A 16,123-nucleotide genomic window follows, 5' to 3' on the forward strand; every position below is an offset into this window, starting at 1 on the left:
GAACTGTAGTTCCCTAGAATTTCATCCAAAGAGATGAGAGCCATGGATATCCTGCTAGCGATGTGTCTGGAATTAGTTCTAATTCCATAGTAACCTTGAGGAAGATCTTTGTCTTTCCCATTTGCCAGTCATCGTCTCTCCCCAGGACGGCCACTGCGATCCGATGACAGGTCCCCCTCAGGTCCTCCTGGGTTTGGGGAGAGGAAAGACGCAGGGCCATAAAGATGTCAGAAACTCAGCAGAATGGCTAAGAATGCAAGTTCCACCATTTGTCTTCTAAAGGGGTCTCCATAACAAAACTAAGAAGCCTGATTTACAACCATCATCCAGGTCAATCACTGTTTGTGGAAGACAAGCATTCTCACAAGCCTAGCTTCGTGAATTGTAAGAGTAGTAGTTCTACTGTATACCTATCCACAACATTTTTATTAAATTACTGTTTGTGATTGTTGGACTTTTTTATTGCATTAATAGGACAGTTTTTAGTAATGAAGGTTACAAAGACCTGAGACAGTCATTCCAACAAGTAAAACACTAAACACTTGCTTATAGCTCTTAATGGACAGCTGGCTATTCACCTGTTTGTAAGCAGGTTTCACTCCAGGCATTAAAACCCGGTACCGGTCCACAAACTCCACAAACGTGTACCGGATTGGGTAGCCTGCCCGACGGATCCGGATGGTCTCCATCATCCCGGAATACCGCAGCTGCCGGACGCACAGCTCCCTGTCAAACAGCTAGACACAAAGAGACGTCAGTTAAGTTGCGCCAGAGGTACACTTCACGATGTGGATACCGGTCACCAAACAGACTTGCCAGAAATCTTACCTCAAAGCCTTGCTGACTAACTATACGAATGCACTTAAAACTGTGAAACAACTTTGTGAATCAGTGACCCTGCAGGTTTCCCTCACATCACAATAAACCTGTCTTCAAAACTAATTTCCACAGACTCTGTGAAGTCCGTCCAGCACTACGGCAACCCAGCGGGCTGACTCACCATGGGCTTCTTGAACTCGTTGGGCTTGATGCAGCGCACGAAGAAAGGCTGGCACACGCTGAGCGTCCGCATCAACAGCTCCAGAGAGCGCTTGAACTGACTGCTCAGAGTCGGGGAGCGCTTCCTCGTCTCCGCCCCCTGAGGTACGGGAAACAGCAGTCAGGGCATGGACACACACACACACACACACACACACACAGGCACATACACACACACACAGGCACATACACACACACACACACACACACACACACACACACACACACAAACAGGCACACACACACACACAGACACACACACACACAAACAAGCACACACACACACACAGACACACACACACACAAACAGGCACACACACACACACACACACACACACACACACACGCACACACACACAAGACATTGGCACTGACAGACAAATACACTCAGTTACAGTTCCATATACACAACAAGGTGACACATCACGTGGTGAACACGTACACAACCCCTGTCCCAGAGTGGAAGGAAACAGAGGTCAAAGGAGGATCTGCTTAGCTCTTCCTGGCTAACGGCACACAATCTCAGCCACTCTCTCTAGTCAGCTGTCCCTGGGCCTTCCTCTTCCCCCTCACAACACCACACATTCTCTCCTCTCCTCCGTTTCATCTTCTCAAATCTGAGTGGCCTCTGTTCTCAAACAGGAAGCATCAGCGGCTCAGTGTTTTATTCTTAAACTGACCAAGGTCATCCCTCTCTTTTTTTAAAAAGGAAAGAGAACAAAAAGAGGTCGTTCAGACGGCAATGTCATAAGAACAGCCGTCAGTAGAGCCTTACTCTGCAAAATAGCTCCTTGTCACATTAGAGAAGAATATAAATGGACACTGAACATGTTGGGACTAAAAAGCTGACTAAATGCTTCAGGCAGGCATGGGCAATAGTGACAGGAAAAGTCTTGATGACCTAAAAGCATTACAATGAGAGTTACATGTAAGTACTGCATGACAACCTGACAAAGGACTGTGGCACCTGAATCATGCATGTTAGGAGGAAATAATTAATGGTGAAAATGGCCGTGCAGAAAACTGCAATCTCTTACACTTCTGAGCAAATGAAGCACAGAAACGAAGTGAAGAAAGGAGTTGGTGGACATTTACCAAGCCTTGCTGAACACACATGCATATCATAGTGTATTAGTAGTGAATAGTGAATTTGGTTGACACTTTTGTTAAATGTGAAATATGAAATTGTCTGCTCTGTTTATTTGAGTAGAGCACAAACAGCAGATGACAGAGGAGACAGAGAGAGATAATGAGAGAGAAGATGTCATTGTGTGGGTGAGGGTGGTGTTTGTTCAGGTGACAGAGAGGTGGCACAGATCTGTGTTTGGATGGGAAACACAAATATATAATGGCACATGGGCATGGGGGGACATGGTTGGGAATGGTGATGGTGATAATGACTACCATTTCCACTGTCATTTTTACCTTAATAAGAGGAGGGGTGCCTGGCTGGCCCATAGTGCCACCAGGCATGTAGCCACAAAGAAACTATGTAGGGCCATATTTGATAAGAGAGGATAGAGAGGGAGAGAGAAGGGAAAGAGACACACTGCCACATTAGTTTCATATCACCAAATGTTATTAGAAATTTCAATTTGAGAAAAGAATGAAAATGTTTGATAAGGGAGGAAGCAAATAGGTAATCAGCTTTAGAGCAAAAAGTAATTGGTTTGGAAATGCATCTAGACTTGTCATGCACAGAGAAGACATCTAATCTAATTCAGCACTGGTTAAATCTAATCGAATTCAGCACTGGTTAAATCTAATCGAATTCAGCACTGGTTAAGTTTGCATAAGCAAAGCCCCAGGTGAGAAAACTGAGCCTGGGCAGATTTGTGTCTCACTCTGTGCCTCATGAGAAAGATCCTATCAGGGTATTACCATAGCAACATCAGCCTGGAAGATTTGCTTAATGAACTTGTTTTTGGAGGAGTGCACCAGCTGGATGATGTCACCATGCAGAGAGTCCCTGTTCTTCTCAAGGAAACCTGTGGAGATGAATGCAATTACATAAATAGATTTAACCTCATAAATGGAGACAGTTACTCAAAACTATAAGCTTGCAGACACTGAAAGTGTCCCAATGACGTCTTACTGCACACAACAATGATGCACATATCAAAGTCTTATATTATTTGTTATCACAATAGTCGTTCATGCTGGTTAAAAACATTTTTTTAATTCGTTTGTAGGCTAACCTCTTGTCTCATAGAAGACCACACCGGCGAAGTGCTGGATGCCAAACTGAGTCTCATAGGTGTTCTTGGGGGGGATGTAGTTGGTGTTGAGTTTGTGCTGAAAGTTGAGTTTGTACAGCATGGTGGCGTCTGTTCCCTGGTAAAAGAGAGAAGGAAGACATTTTACATCATCTCCCTCATCAGGACCAGGCTGATTAAAAGCACTAGTATCCTTGAATATATTCTGTGAGAGATTCATATACCATTCTGACTTTCAGAAACTAATCACTTATCGTCATGCACTTATCTCACAGCAATTATGTGCACAGGATGTCTTCTTGTGTCTGTCTACTTGTAAACTAGTCATCCCCTACCCCCTACCAGGCTTTGTCCCAAACCTAATGTACCCGGCCTCCTCTCTCTTGTATCAACAATACCTTGGGGAATTTGCTCTCCTCATCAATGAGGGAGATTATATTCATGGGTTTGATGGCGATCATGTCCAGGGCGTCCTGGTTGTCTGTGAACTCGATGTGCTGCCAGTTGATGTGCTCCAGGTTGTACTCCTCCTGCTCCAGCTTGAACACGTGCCGCACAAAGAACTGCTGCAGATTCTCGTTGGCAAAGTTGATGCAGAGCTGCTCAAAGCTGCAGGTAAAGGAGATTTGTTGAGTTTCTGGGTCAAAACCACACATACTGCAGGAGTTATCTTTTCTAGATCAAAACCACACATACTGCAGGAGTTATCTTTTCTAGATCAAAACCACACATACTGCAGGAGTTATCTTTTCTGAATCGAAACCACACATACTGCAGGAGTTATATTTTTCTGGATCAAAACCACACAGGAGTTATCTTTTCTGGATCGAGACATTTATCTACAGCTGCATCGGGAACATTACTCATAGTTGCAATGACTTTTGCTTCAGCATTAATCACAGATTAAACACTAAATGGCACACACCTGTTAACAGTGAAGTTTTCAAAGCCAAAGATATCCAGAAGGCCAATGGATCTGCGCACTATTTTGGGCTGGGAGGACGCCGGCTTGTAGATGGCAGCATTTATCTTCTCCACAATCCACACAAACAGGCGCCCGTAGATTCCCTATGATGCCAGCAAGAGTAAGACATACATTCATTACAATAATTACCCTCCAGCATGCTGGGAGGGACGACAAAAAGGGGAAATATAGGCCAGGGAGACCTGCTGAGAGAGAGGGAGCAAGGAAGTGGGCGAAAGAGAGGGGAAGATGATGTATTGCAGAGCATTCTGCTGACCTTCACAAAGGCATCGCGCACATCCCGAGCCTGCTCCATGCTGAGTGGGGTGGAGACTGTCTCACCGCGGGTGATGAGGGTTCGGCTGGTCAGACAGTTCATCAGGTCTTTCATATCAACCTGCACAACGTCACATTATCACATTATCACACCAGTACCCATGACATTTGGCTCATCAGACACCTGAGTCACCACCATCTCCCACCCGTTATGGAGAAGTACATCTTAAGACTGAGTTCTGCACACTTTCAGAAGGGGGCGCCAACGTCCAACTATTGGGGAGGATTGTCATGGGACCTGGTTCACGAGGATCGCCACGGAATCCTATTCTCCCGCTTAAGCTGCGCGTGTGTCCCACCATGTATTACAGTGTCATTGACCTATGAGTCACCCACGGGGCAAGTCATGGTTACGCAAGTGGCTCTGAGCCCTGCTCTGTGGTCAGAATGCCCAGTCACAGACCAGATGCAGGACCATGGAGGACCATGGATTGAGGGGCACTCAAAGAAAGGTAGGGTGAAGCTGAACTATGGCACTGAAAACTAGCATTGACAAAAAAAAAAACGGTGATTTTCAGAACAAGAATGGTAATGATAGTGCAAAAAAATCATAGACCTCTCTGTGTTCAAGACTACAGTTATGGATATCAACACAATTATCATATTTTCTGACAATACAATGAAAAAGTTTTAAAAAAACATTTAAAAATCAGATTTTGTGTGTAATTCTATATCTTATATCACACTTCTGGCATTAAATGGCCATTATTAGATCACACCTTTTGTAGTCAGCTTTTTTTGATGAAGGTGGTAGGTAGTGGTCGGAGGCATTAAAGTTTGTGACGATCATAACTGATCCTTTAATATGAGGGGATTCAGAGAACGAGGCTGACCAGGAGTACTTGCACTTAGATGTTGAATAAAATAACATATGAATATCCCTGAACCCATTTGAGTGACCAGTGGCACCCTCGTGGCCCTCCTGCCTCCCCCCATGGTGCCCTGGACTCACCTCCAGCAGGATGGCAGCAGTGTTCAGATGTGGGCAGCGCACCACCTCACAGGCATCCAGGTTGTCATATGTGCGTGCTGTGGGAACACAGGGACACAAGCATTAGCAGGATTATGGAGGCAGGGTCATGGGAATTAGTACACATGTTTGATAATGGAGGATCATGGACAACTCGGTCTCCAACTCTGATAGATACATTAAAACATGTTAATTATGCTTAACAGGAAGAGCAACACACAATCACACACACACACACACACACACACACACACACACACACACACACACACACACACACACACACACACCTTCATAGCGGAAATTGCCCATGTGCAGTATGGCACCCAGCAGTTTGGAGATCTCCCAGAACTCAGTGTCAGTGAACATCAGGACCTTCATGGCAGAGCGAATGTTGCTGTACTCCTTCTGGTCATTGCGGCCATCACAAACGGTGCAGTTCCCCTGTGGAAGAGGAATAGAGGATGAGTGGAGGGGAAATGTGACGGAACATCACACACAACACACCGGGTTGCACACAGAACCTGCGCTGTCCTTACAAAGGTGAGGTAGGTGTAGTCTGTGGCTTTGGTGAGGCCCAGTTTCTTCTTCTGGTCAGGAGACATGCCCTGCAGCATGCAGTAAAAAACATGGTAGTTCCTCTCATCCTGGGACTGAGGACGACAGAGAGGTTGGAATAAAAGTGTGAACGTTGAAAACAATTTAGCAGTGTAGAAGTGAAGACAACGGCAGATCATGAAGATATTCTGTGTTTAGTCCGACAAAAGAATGGATCTGTTACCTGACGGCATACTCTGGACTTCTCCAGTAGGTACTGCTCAATTTTGGCCCCCTCGATGGCGCCTCTCTTATTAAAGTGGATGTCGATGTACTTCCCAAAGCGGCTAGAATTGTCATTCCGGATGGTCTTGGCATTCCCAAAAGCTGCAGGCCAGATCATCATGACCAAAATTAACCAATATTCAATGTCATCATAAAAAACGTGCTACAGTGTAGAGCTCAGACCAGGACACAGGTCCCTTGTTGTGGACACTTGATGTTCTGAACACAGGTCCCTCTAAACTCCAGTGCCTTACCCTCCAGGATGGGGTTGGCCTCCAGCACCTGCTGCTCGATCCAGGAGTGCTGCCCGCTGATGGCGGCCAGGAACTGCAGGATCAGCTTGGTGCTCTCCGTCTTCCCAGCTCCCGACTCCCCACTGCCAACGGAAACATGAACAGGAAGAGAGGTATTCATGGAGATGGACCCTCAACACCCACTCCATACGGCATGAGTTCTACATTTAGGTATTCCACACAGCATCACCACAACTGAAGTCACCGCACCACTAAAGAAAAGTGAAATGCAGATGACTGCTGACTAGATACTCTAAAGGTGCAAACTGTCAGCATTTCCTTTAAGGAAAAATTACAGTTGGTAGTATTTTCAAACTGTGGTGCAAAATGAAAATGAAAAAAAAAAAACATCTGCATAGAAACATCAAGAAACATCTTACCACAAGTAACCCTCTATTTCAGGCACAAAGGCATAATCTGTAGTTATAAGTAAAAGTATACTCTTTTGATACCGTGAGGGAAATTTGGTCTCTGCATTTATCCCAATGCGTGAATTAGTGAAACACTCAGCACACAGTGAACACACAGTGAGGTGAAGCACACACTAATCCCAACGCTACAGCGGCGCTCGGGGAGCAGTGAGGGGTTAGGTGCCTTGCTCAAGGGCATTTCAGCAGTGGATGTGGGCATGGGAGAGCAGTGCTCAACCACTTCCCCCTCCCACATTTTTCCTACAGTCGGGGATCGTACCGGCAAGCCTTCGGTTACAAGTCCGAAGCCCTAACCAGTAGGCCACGGTAGATTTGAAGAGAAGGTTTGAACTAGTAAGTTTGCATGAAAAAGGTACTAATTGCATTTCTTTCATGTTTGTCCTGGTTTTTCATGGCAAGGGTGTCTGATGTTCCTGTCAATTTATTCGGTTCTTTCTCAAGCAGCTGTCTGTGCGCACGGCACATACCTGATAATGCAACACTGGTCCTTGTTGTTACGCTGCATATTAAAGTAACAGTTGTCTGCGATGGCAAAGATGTGCGGTGGCATCTCGCCTATCTTCTTGTTGGTGTAGAGACGGATCTGATCTGCTGTGTAGATAGGCAGCAGCTGGTATGGGTTCACCGCCACTAGGATGGACCCTGTGTATGTCTGTATTGTGGAGAGGGAAATTAGATATGAGTAGTGCTGAAAACTATTGACAATTATTACTAAGTGCATGATCTGAGCGTAGTTCCAATTGACAATTGAACAATGTTGATTCATAGCATGCAGTTAGAAACAAAGGGAAGAGTGTTTTTTTTTAAGCAGGCCATAGTTGTTTATGAGGCAAAACAAGCTGTATCATCATTTAAAACACTTGTGATAAACAGGGATGTAGCCAGCTTACCAGGGGGTCATTTTTCTCCAAGAGTACACAATGCTACATTATGCAGATTTGATGCAGGCTACGAAAACACATTGCTGAATGTTAATGGTCTAAGCCAAACACCAAACATGACAGCATTGCTGAGGTAGCATGCACTCCATCAACAGGCTGCACACATGGCCACAATGATGCTCACATGCCCCAAACACGGGGTGGTGATGGCAGATGAGAAGAGAGGGGGAGACACAATAAAGAAGATAGAGAACTGATCAAGATGCTGAGAGATAGAGAGAGCCACAGGGGCAGGGCGAAAGAAAGATGGAGATGGGGGGGGTGGGGGTGGGGTGGGGTGAGGTCTGCTGACTTTGTATCACTTTTCAGATGTTAGGTTGACAAAGGCGGTGGGTGTATCAGTGTCCTGTTATCATAGGCGCTGAGGCCATGTTGAAATGGAGTAGCTGGTGCAGAGACACACTAATGGTGAGGAGATGGGTGGTGGCCAGCCATGCGTGACGGGCCCATACTTACCCTCCCTCCACAGTTAGTCTTTACAAAGGTGGAGGCAGAGGGAGAGAGAGAGAGAAAGAGAGAGAGAGGGAGGGAGAGAAGGAACACCAGCAGTGGGGCCATAATTAGAAAGGAAGAAAAGACACAGAGAGGGACACAGAGAGAGAAAGATAAACAAGGATAGCCTTTCTGGACCCCCTGCCAACTGGCACCCAAAATCGGCCATGTCTTGTTTGTCGTCTGCATTTTTGGACGACCGCCGGTCATCAGAAACAACAAATGCATCAAAGGGGAGGAGAAGCACCTAAGAGCTCCATTGTCCAAGAGTCTGAGAGAAAAGACAATCTCTCTGGACGATGGGGCCGATTATATAAATGACATTTAAGAGAAGCTTGGCGGAGAGTTATTAAATGTTCCAGTACAAATCCTAATGGAGAATGGCATTGTTATGAGGACAGCAGGCTTTTCTTTTATAATACCATCACAATTAAACTTGACAGATCTTAAATGCAATTATGTGATAAATCTCACACCTCCATCTACCGATTGTGAATCACAAATTCTATGCTGCTGAGATGTATAAGTAAGTATAAGTATAAGTATAAGTATAAGTATATATACTCTTTTGATCCCGTGAGGGAAATTTGGTACACACAGTGAGATGAAGCACACACTAATCCCGACGCAGTGAGCTGCCTGCATCAACAGCGGCGCTCGGGGAGCAGTGAGGGGTTAGATGCCTTGCTCAGGGGCACTTCAGCCGCGCCTACTGGTCGGTGGTTCGAACGGGCAACCCTCCGGTTACAATTAGTTACACTTAACTTATAGGACAAAATGGATACATAGACTCAGTCATGGACAGAGGGAGGAGGGAAAAGCTTTGATATACTTTGCGACCATTAATTAAAACATTAAATGGCCATTTAAATCTGAAGCCTAGCAAACGAGCAGACACAAACAGTGAGTGAAATCAAACTACATATGGTCACCAAAGGAATCATTTCAACCTTACAGTTTACCTTACAACCTTACAACCTTACAAAATATACAGCTTTAAGGAACTAAATGGATCTGTGTTTTGAATATCATGTTACATTATTGCTTCCCTTTCAAGCTCTAAAAGGGATCCATAATAATTCTTATTGTGTTCCAAAAACAGAACACAAGCTTCAACAAGATGGATGAGCTTTTGAAATGGACGTAAGCCAAAGGACTACAAATAGGCTCTAGATGTACACTCAAGGCATACAATAATGTTTATGTTTTTTTTTATATCTCCTTCTAAAGTAAGTTGTTTCTCAAATCAGGCATAGTAGCTGCAGAGCAGATGACTGTATAAGGCATAGTAGCTGTAGAGCAAATGACTGTACCAGGGCCAAACTCACATAGATCAGATGCTCCCGGTAGCGGATGAGCAGGTTACGCAGAATCCCAGCCTCGTTGAGGTCGCCCAGACGGATCATGTCCTCCACCCCATGGATAGAGGTGGGGTGCATGGGCTTGATGTTAGTAGCATTCTGTGGGGATATCCAGTGCTCCTAAGAGAAAAGAGTTATGGGTCTGTTAAAACTATGGGTGCTAATAACAAAGGGGGGAAACACAGACCAGGATCTACCACAATGGTCCAGCAGTAAATACTGTACAACCTACATATCATACAATGGTGTCAGCAGCTTAGTAGAATGGCGAACCAACAACACGAAGCATTTTGTTTACTAACATCAAAGGCCAGGTATTTCCTGTTTTCATTACTCTCATATGTCAGGAGGAATCTTGATGGGTAACTCACATTCCCTTCATCATCCAGAACTTGAATCTGGCCCGAGTCACATAGCTTGACCACGGCTCCAATGGGAACCACAAACTCCCGGCCGGTTTTGAGGTCCAACCACACATAGTCCCCCTGGAAGAAACACCCACGTTAGAGATTCCGCCACATTTTGCCTGGATGTGACTGAGGATTATAGCAATAATAGTACTATATTCTCTACATCATACAAAACTGAAAGTTGATTTAACAACAGACACAAAAGTTAGACATAAATCCAAAAGTTAATAACATCCCTCAAAGGCAATCATATTCTGAACTAAGCTGCTGTTTATATGTAAATGCAGACATTAGACAGCAATGGAATTGGTGATAAGCAAACTCATTGTTAAAAGGATTTTTCCCTTGTGTGAGAGCCGATCTGCTATTCAAAGATAGCACTCTGAAAAAAAAATGAAAAGATACCAAGACTGTGGTACAGCAGAAATACACACACACACACACACACACACACACACACACACACACACACACACACACACACACACACACACACACACACACACCATACCGGTAAGAGAGTAGAATGTTTAAACACAGTGTTGACATTCCGCAAAAGAGCCCATTTTGCTTGGTCCTTCTCATAGAGCTCCACATAATCCCGTCGTCTGAACATCCTCCACAGAACAAGCTCTCATCCATAAATACCACCAACAACCCAAGTCAAGTCAGATGTGTGTCCCTCGGCAACTCTGCAGTCCTAATACTGTACCCACGGGCAACAGCAACTTCCTCAGCAGGTGTGCGTGGAGTGTGTGCTCCTGTGTACAGCTGTTTGTATGAATGACCACACACACAGACACACAAAATCAGCTCTGCCTCCAGCCAACAAAAGCGCAGGATATTATAAAAATACTGTAACTTCCAGAGAGTCCTGTGAGGTAGTTAAAAATAAAATAACACAAACAGTGGGAAGGCCACACAGTCCTCGCCTCAGTCTGGACTGTCTGAATGACCTCCTCCTCAGGAGCGCACTGGCTTACGTGACGAAACCAGACCTGAGGGCCGACTCCCTCCTGTTCCCCACGCTCCTTGGCTGTGCTCGGAGGAAACCGAATCTTTAAGGCCCTGGGTTGGGTAGCTGACCGTCTGGACTGAGCTTCCAAGTTCCCGGAAAACCCCCATGATGTTCACATGTCTGTGACCACTCACTGTTGTATCTTCCTGACTCTGTCTGTATCTGCCTTCCTCCCCGTCTCTTTATGTCTCTGTCTGTCTCCACCTCTCTCACATTCTTTTGTTGTTTGCTGTCTTTGACACCTGGTGCACACTTGTCATTCTTCAGCACATGTGCTTAGCAGGCCCAATCTAACCTAATGTGAGCCTGATATCATCTAAGGGTGATAGGATGCTGTGAGAGGGTGCCTGGATGTGTAGAGGGAGCTCTTTGAAAAAACACAGTTTTTAATGAACTAAATATCCTCAATGAAGGATCAACAGAGCACTAGGAACCCTACACCACACCACAGCTGTCATGTCCAAGTGAGACATTGCCAGCCAACTTCACCCAAGGGCTATCCTAGCAACCAGTGCTGAATTATTCATCAATGAACTACATTTGAGTTTGGTCTCTCTCTCTTCATATCTGCAGTTAGTTGTCTTTCTTTTTTCATATCAACAGCCTTTTTTTTTTTCATAAACCCTTCGGCATTGGCAATGCTTAGTAAAAAGTTGACTTTTATACAGGTTTACAGTAATTTGTACAAATACAATACTTGTCATCGTTGCCAGGAGGAATTTGGCCTACAGTAGTGCATTTACTGTATTAAAGCAGATGTGGAAAAAAAGAAGTGGCACCAACCAACTTCAATATGTGTCATATCAGTGACTGCCAACTCTTTGGCAGATAAAGCGCAGGCAAGCAGGAAGGTGGTTCTCCCAGCAGACAACATTTATTACTGATGGAGACGCACGCGGGTGTGGATATCAGGCCACGCGAGCACTAACCACCTGAGATAAATTATTCACAACGCACAACATGCTTATCTTGTTGTTCTTGCGTAAACGCAGATTAGAAAAGCAAATAATAATTAGTCACATTCCTGTTATGTTTTCAACAGAATCATTATGAGGGTGCCAAAATGAAGCTAAACTGCCCTGAAGAAACAACTGGGCCACAGATACACACACACACACACACACACACACACACACACACACACACACACACACACACACACACACACACACACAGTATGTACACATATTTAACTGTCAGCACATGGCCACTTCAAAATTCATCTTAATAAACTGACAACTAAAGTATTTCACACTCACAGTCTCTCCTGAAGGCCAGAAAGCATATGTACATACTAGTCTACCTCAAACATGGCAGTTCAGATTTTATTCTCAAGGAACAGATTGCCCCCTGCTGGTGTTAGTATTATTTGTTATTCTTCCACACCTCCTTGCACTGCTATCATTACTATCATTAGTGTTAAAGTCAAGTAAAGTAAACATTTAATACCTTACAGTAAAATGTGAACCACTTCACTCTGAAAAGAGTTTAGACAAGGTTTGTTAGAGTAGCATATAGCAAGAGGTCAGGTAACGAGGGAACCTTTGAGATGATGAGATGAGATTACTCTGGAAGCCAGGCCACTGCATGACTATATTATGGAGCCAGTTTAAATAACGGTCATTTGCTTAATCTCTCAAACCTCATAGCAACACTATATCTGAAACCTTATAGCAACGTTACAACAGCACAGCACAACAACACTCTGACAGTTAGATGCCTCAACAATCTACAATCTATCTCTCTAAATGGCACGCATGACTTTGCAATGCATGATGCAAAGCATTGATGTTGTCCCATATGCAAGGCCTTTTGTGAGAGGGCAGTGGATGAAGGAGCTGAGGACTAAAGGGAACTAATCTCATCGGAATGTGTTCCACAGCACAGACTGAATGAACTCATTAGCCAGGCCTGCTCATATACAGTAGTCATCATGGGGAGACCGTTATTCCCAAATATTCTCTGCATGTATCCATTCAAACCAGAGGAACTTACAGAACAGGCCCGGCATTGTTTATAGGGACTCAATCAATAGTTTATTATTGGGAAGCCCATGACTTTTGCTGATCAGCTGTAACATCATAATGTTGCTGTTCAGCTGTAACATCATAACAAAGATCTTTATTTATATGGACTGAAGCTTTTGTTGAGTTGTTGAGTAAAGTTATCAAAGTTGTCATTCCAAATGAAAGCTAGCAATGTTGGTGGGTGTTGTGTTTTATTTTGGTCTCCTATCCCAACATAATAAAACCACAATAAAGCCAAAAATCCAACCAAATATTTTACTCTTACTCAGACAAAAGATCCAAGCCTGAGAAAAACAATACTGTGTTTATATGATGCAGGTTCCATAGTTTTCCATATCTAAGCCATTAGCATCCTTTGGTTAGGCTAGCCCACCCAGGTGGCATAAAGGCTTTACTGTACCTTAACAAGAGTGCCACAGTTGAAGCTCAGCCTATGTATTCTCCTCTCCCAGAGCTCCTGCGCCACATGTTTCCCAGCAATTTGGTTCACCTCCATAGCAACCACATCTCAGGATTTAAACACCCCAAATCTCAGCTAGTGCCAGGGCCTCAGGCAGACAGCTGCGTTCTGCTCTGTGTATCTCACTGCTATCTGTCCCACAGCACCTATGTCAACATTCTAAGCGTGGCTTCCTCCTCCTGAGTCCTGTGGAGAGCGAGGCGGGTATGGCTCGGCCAGAGAATGCTGAGGGGCCAGCTGATGGAGGAAAAAGGGGGAGGATGGATCTCATGGAGATCATGGATGGATGGCTCCATGATGGATCTCATAAATGGCCTGTTTTGGCTGCGGCGTGCCAGTCCTGAAAAGGAGGCGTTGTCAGGGGTGATTAGCCGCTCAGAAAGGCTGACGAGCCGAGCCCCGCTCTCACTAAAGATGAAGAGGAGTCCGGCGAGCACACTGTTCCTGTGATCGCCACCAACCAGCCAGGCGGAAAATAGGCTGGCTTGTTTGTCCCAAAAAACAAATCTCTTGGTGACCGGGTGTGATTATGTGTGTGTTGTTTGTTGGTTACAGGTCTGATGGTCTCTGCATAACCATAAAACTTTCTATTTTTGTGTGGGGAGATTACCAACACCCTCCATAATCACACATGCTGAACTTTGAAAAATATTTTTTTCATACACTGAGCTCTTATATTGCCAGTCTGCCCAACAACATAGTTGCATTTATCAAGTCGAAGTATCACAAAGCAACTCAAACATAACCTCTCAGGGAAATATGAGAAACTGACTCCTAAATCATAACCCGTGGTGACATGATAAATGCCCAGCATTGCCTATAACAAGAGGGATAAAGGTAAAGTATACTTCTATTGAGGAGGATATGATTCTAATTTATGGTTGACAGACAGGTTTGGTTTCAATGAATGGGTATGGGTTGTAGCAAAGACTGCTGGGAGGCTCTGAGCAGCTTACTGGTAATTGGTTAAGTGTTTAGGTTGGCCCTCTCAGTAAGGCCAGGTCTATTTCTAGGCCAGTGTGTGTTGGAAGTGCCACTGCGCTACTGTCACGCTGCCAACTTTCACCATCTCTTGATAGCTCACGACAAGGCCTTGAGCCAACACAAGCATGATCATGTAGCCTATGTGGTCACTGGTTTTAATAAAGCCATACAAAATGCTCATTCTGTCCACGACCTCCACCTGAACGTCCGATCAGTTGACAGGATAGATTTAATTTGTATCAATACAGAACACAGAAATGGAAAAAAAAACATGTCTGACCTGCTGCAGAATGACCATGACTGTGGTTCAGTAGTCTAATCCTGGACATCAGACGTCAGCATGCGAGGACCCTGGAAGATAAGGGAAAGAAAGGATGGTGGATGAAGAAGGGAATATGAGCTTTTCTTTTTCATTTCCTAGTTCATGGTTACATGGTTACAGTAGCCTACGTATAATCATAGTATTACTGGGCAATCGTCTCCGTCCAACCAGTATATTCTCCAACAAAGCTGTTAGCTCATGTTTGGAAACCCACAACTTTGCTGCTTTACTAAACTAAATCTTCAGTCCATACACAGCTACAGTTCAAATCTTCATATATGAACTGAATCAGTTCATATCTGAACAGGAAAGTCATGGGTTTGATTCCCTATAATAAACTCAATGCATTGATTGACTATATCTGACCTGTTCCATAATTTTCTCTGGGTTATGTTGGTCGAAGTAGCACAGTGTGATATAGGCCTACCTGATATAGGCTAGTCTGCAGTATGTAAGCAGTCTACATGTTTTTACATATGGATACATTGTCTTCTTCATCATTAATATACCATAGCCTAAATAATATATGCTGAAAAAGGTTGCGCAGGCTATGCACACAATAGCAATAGCTAATGTACATCTTCAGTTATTGAACAAAGGTCAAATTACCCTTTCGGTTTCTTTTTCACGTTTACCTTCCCAGAGGTGGAACACCGATTTTCTCTTTTTGAGTCGCCTGGAAGGTGGAATCGAACCACTCCGCCGCTAGGCAGCTACAGGTTTGAAGCCTGCACCCCGGACCACCGGAGATCATCCTGGCAGAAGCAAATGGGTGGCTAGCCGCACTATATAACCAGGATTTATACTTGTGTAGCTGAATCATGGTAGGCAAATAGTGTTTACTTGCAAATAGTGGTTATACCCCACAAAAAGCATGCATGTACTTACTCCATCTGGTAAGTCTATTACATTTAGACTATATTCAGAATTATACCTGTAGGAAGAAAATCTTTGGCTTTGGGTTTTGTATCGTCATATCGATCGGCGCAAAGCATCATTGAAAATAAATATGCTAATATTCTAAAATGCTATTGGTGC

General features: G+C 44.3%; 1 protein-coding gene and 1 non-coding gene across 2 annotated transcripts in view; both read right to left on the reverse strand.

The window, feature by feature from the left end:
- myo7aa (myosin VIIAa) overlaps positions 1 to 15,061 on the reverse strand; it is a 31,782-nt gene extending 16,721 nt beyond the window's left edge. The window contains exons 1-17 of the mRNA XM_076282031.1: positions 15,044 to 15,061; positions 10,236 to 10,349; positions 9,832 to 9,984; positions 7,538 to 7,722; positions 6,601 to 6,722; positions 6,306 to 6,448; positions 6,064 to 6,177; positions 5,815 to 5,968; positions 5,507 to 5,583; positions 4,496 to 4,615; positions 4,180 to 4,322; positions 3,653 to 3,863; positions 3,237 to 3,372; positions 2,920 to 3,026; positions 1,001 to 1,138; positions 579 to 737; positions 95 to 187 (exon numbers count right to left, since the gene is read on the reverse strand). Of these exons, the coding sequence (XP_076138146.1) occupies positions 95 to 187; positions 579 to 737; positions 1,001 to 1,138; positions 2,920 to 3,026; positions 3,237 to 3,372; positions 3,653 to 3,863; positions 4,180 to 4,322; positions 4,496 to 4,615; positions 5,507 to 5,583; positions 5,815 to 5,968; positions 6,064 to 6,177; positions 6,306 to 6,448; positions 6,601 to 6,722; positions 7,538 to 7,722; positions 9,832 to 9,984; positions 10,236 to 10,349; positions 15,044 to 15,061 (2,187 nt within the window). The remainder of the gene's footprint in view (positions 1 to 94; positions 188 to 578; positions 738 to 1,000; positions 1,139 to 2,919; positions 3,027 to 3,236; positions 3,373 to 3,652; positions 3,864 to 4,179; positions 4,323 to 4,495; positions 4,616 to 5,506; positions 5,584 to 5,814; positions 5,969 to 6,063; positions 6,178 to 6,305; positions 6,449 to 6,600; positions 6,723 to 7,537; positions 7,723 to 9,831; positions 9,985 to 10,235; positions 10,350 to 15,043) is intronic.
- A 697-nt stretch (positions 15,062 to 15,758) lies between these two features.
- Positions 15,759 to 15,845, reverse strand: trnastop-uca (transfer RNA opal suppressor (anticodon UCA)). The gene has a single exon. It is a non-coding gene; the product is annotated as a tRNA-Sec (tRNA).
- Positions 15,846 to 16,123: the final 278 nt, after the last annotated feature.

This window comes from Alosa pseudoharengus, unplaced genomic scaffold (genome assembly GCF_046254945.1).
Source record: "Alosa pseudoharengus isolate Yale_2024_CS ecotype anadromous, Long Island Sound unplaced genomic scaffold, YU_APseudo_1.1 YU_APseudo_1.1_scf_13, whole genome shotgun sequence".
Lineage (NCBI taxonomy): Eukaryota > Metazoa > Chordata > Actinopteri > Clupeiformes > Clupeidae > Alosa > Alosa pseudoharengus.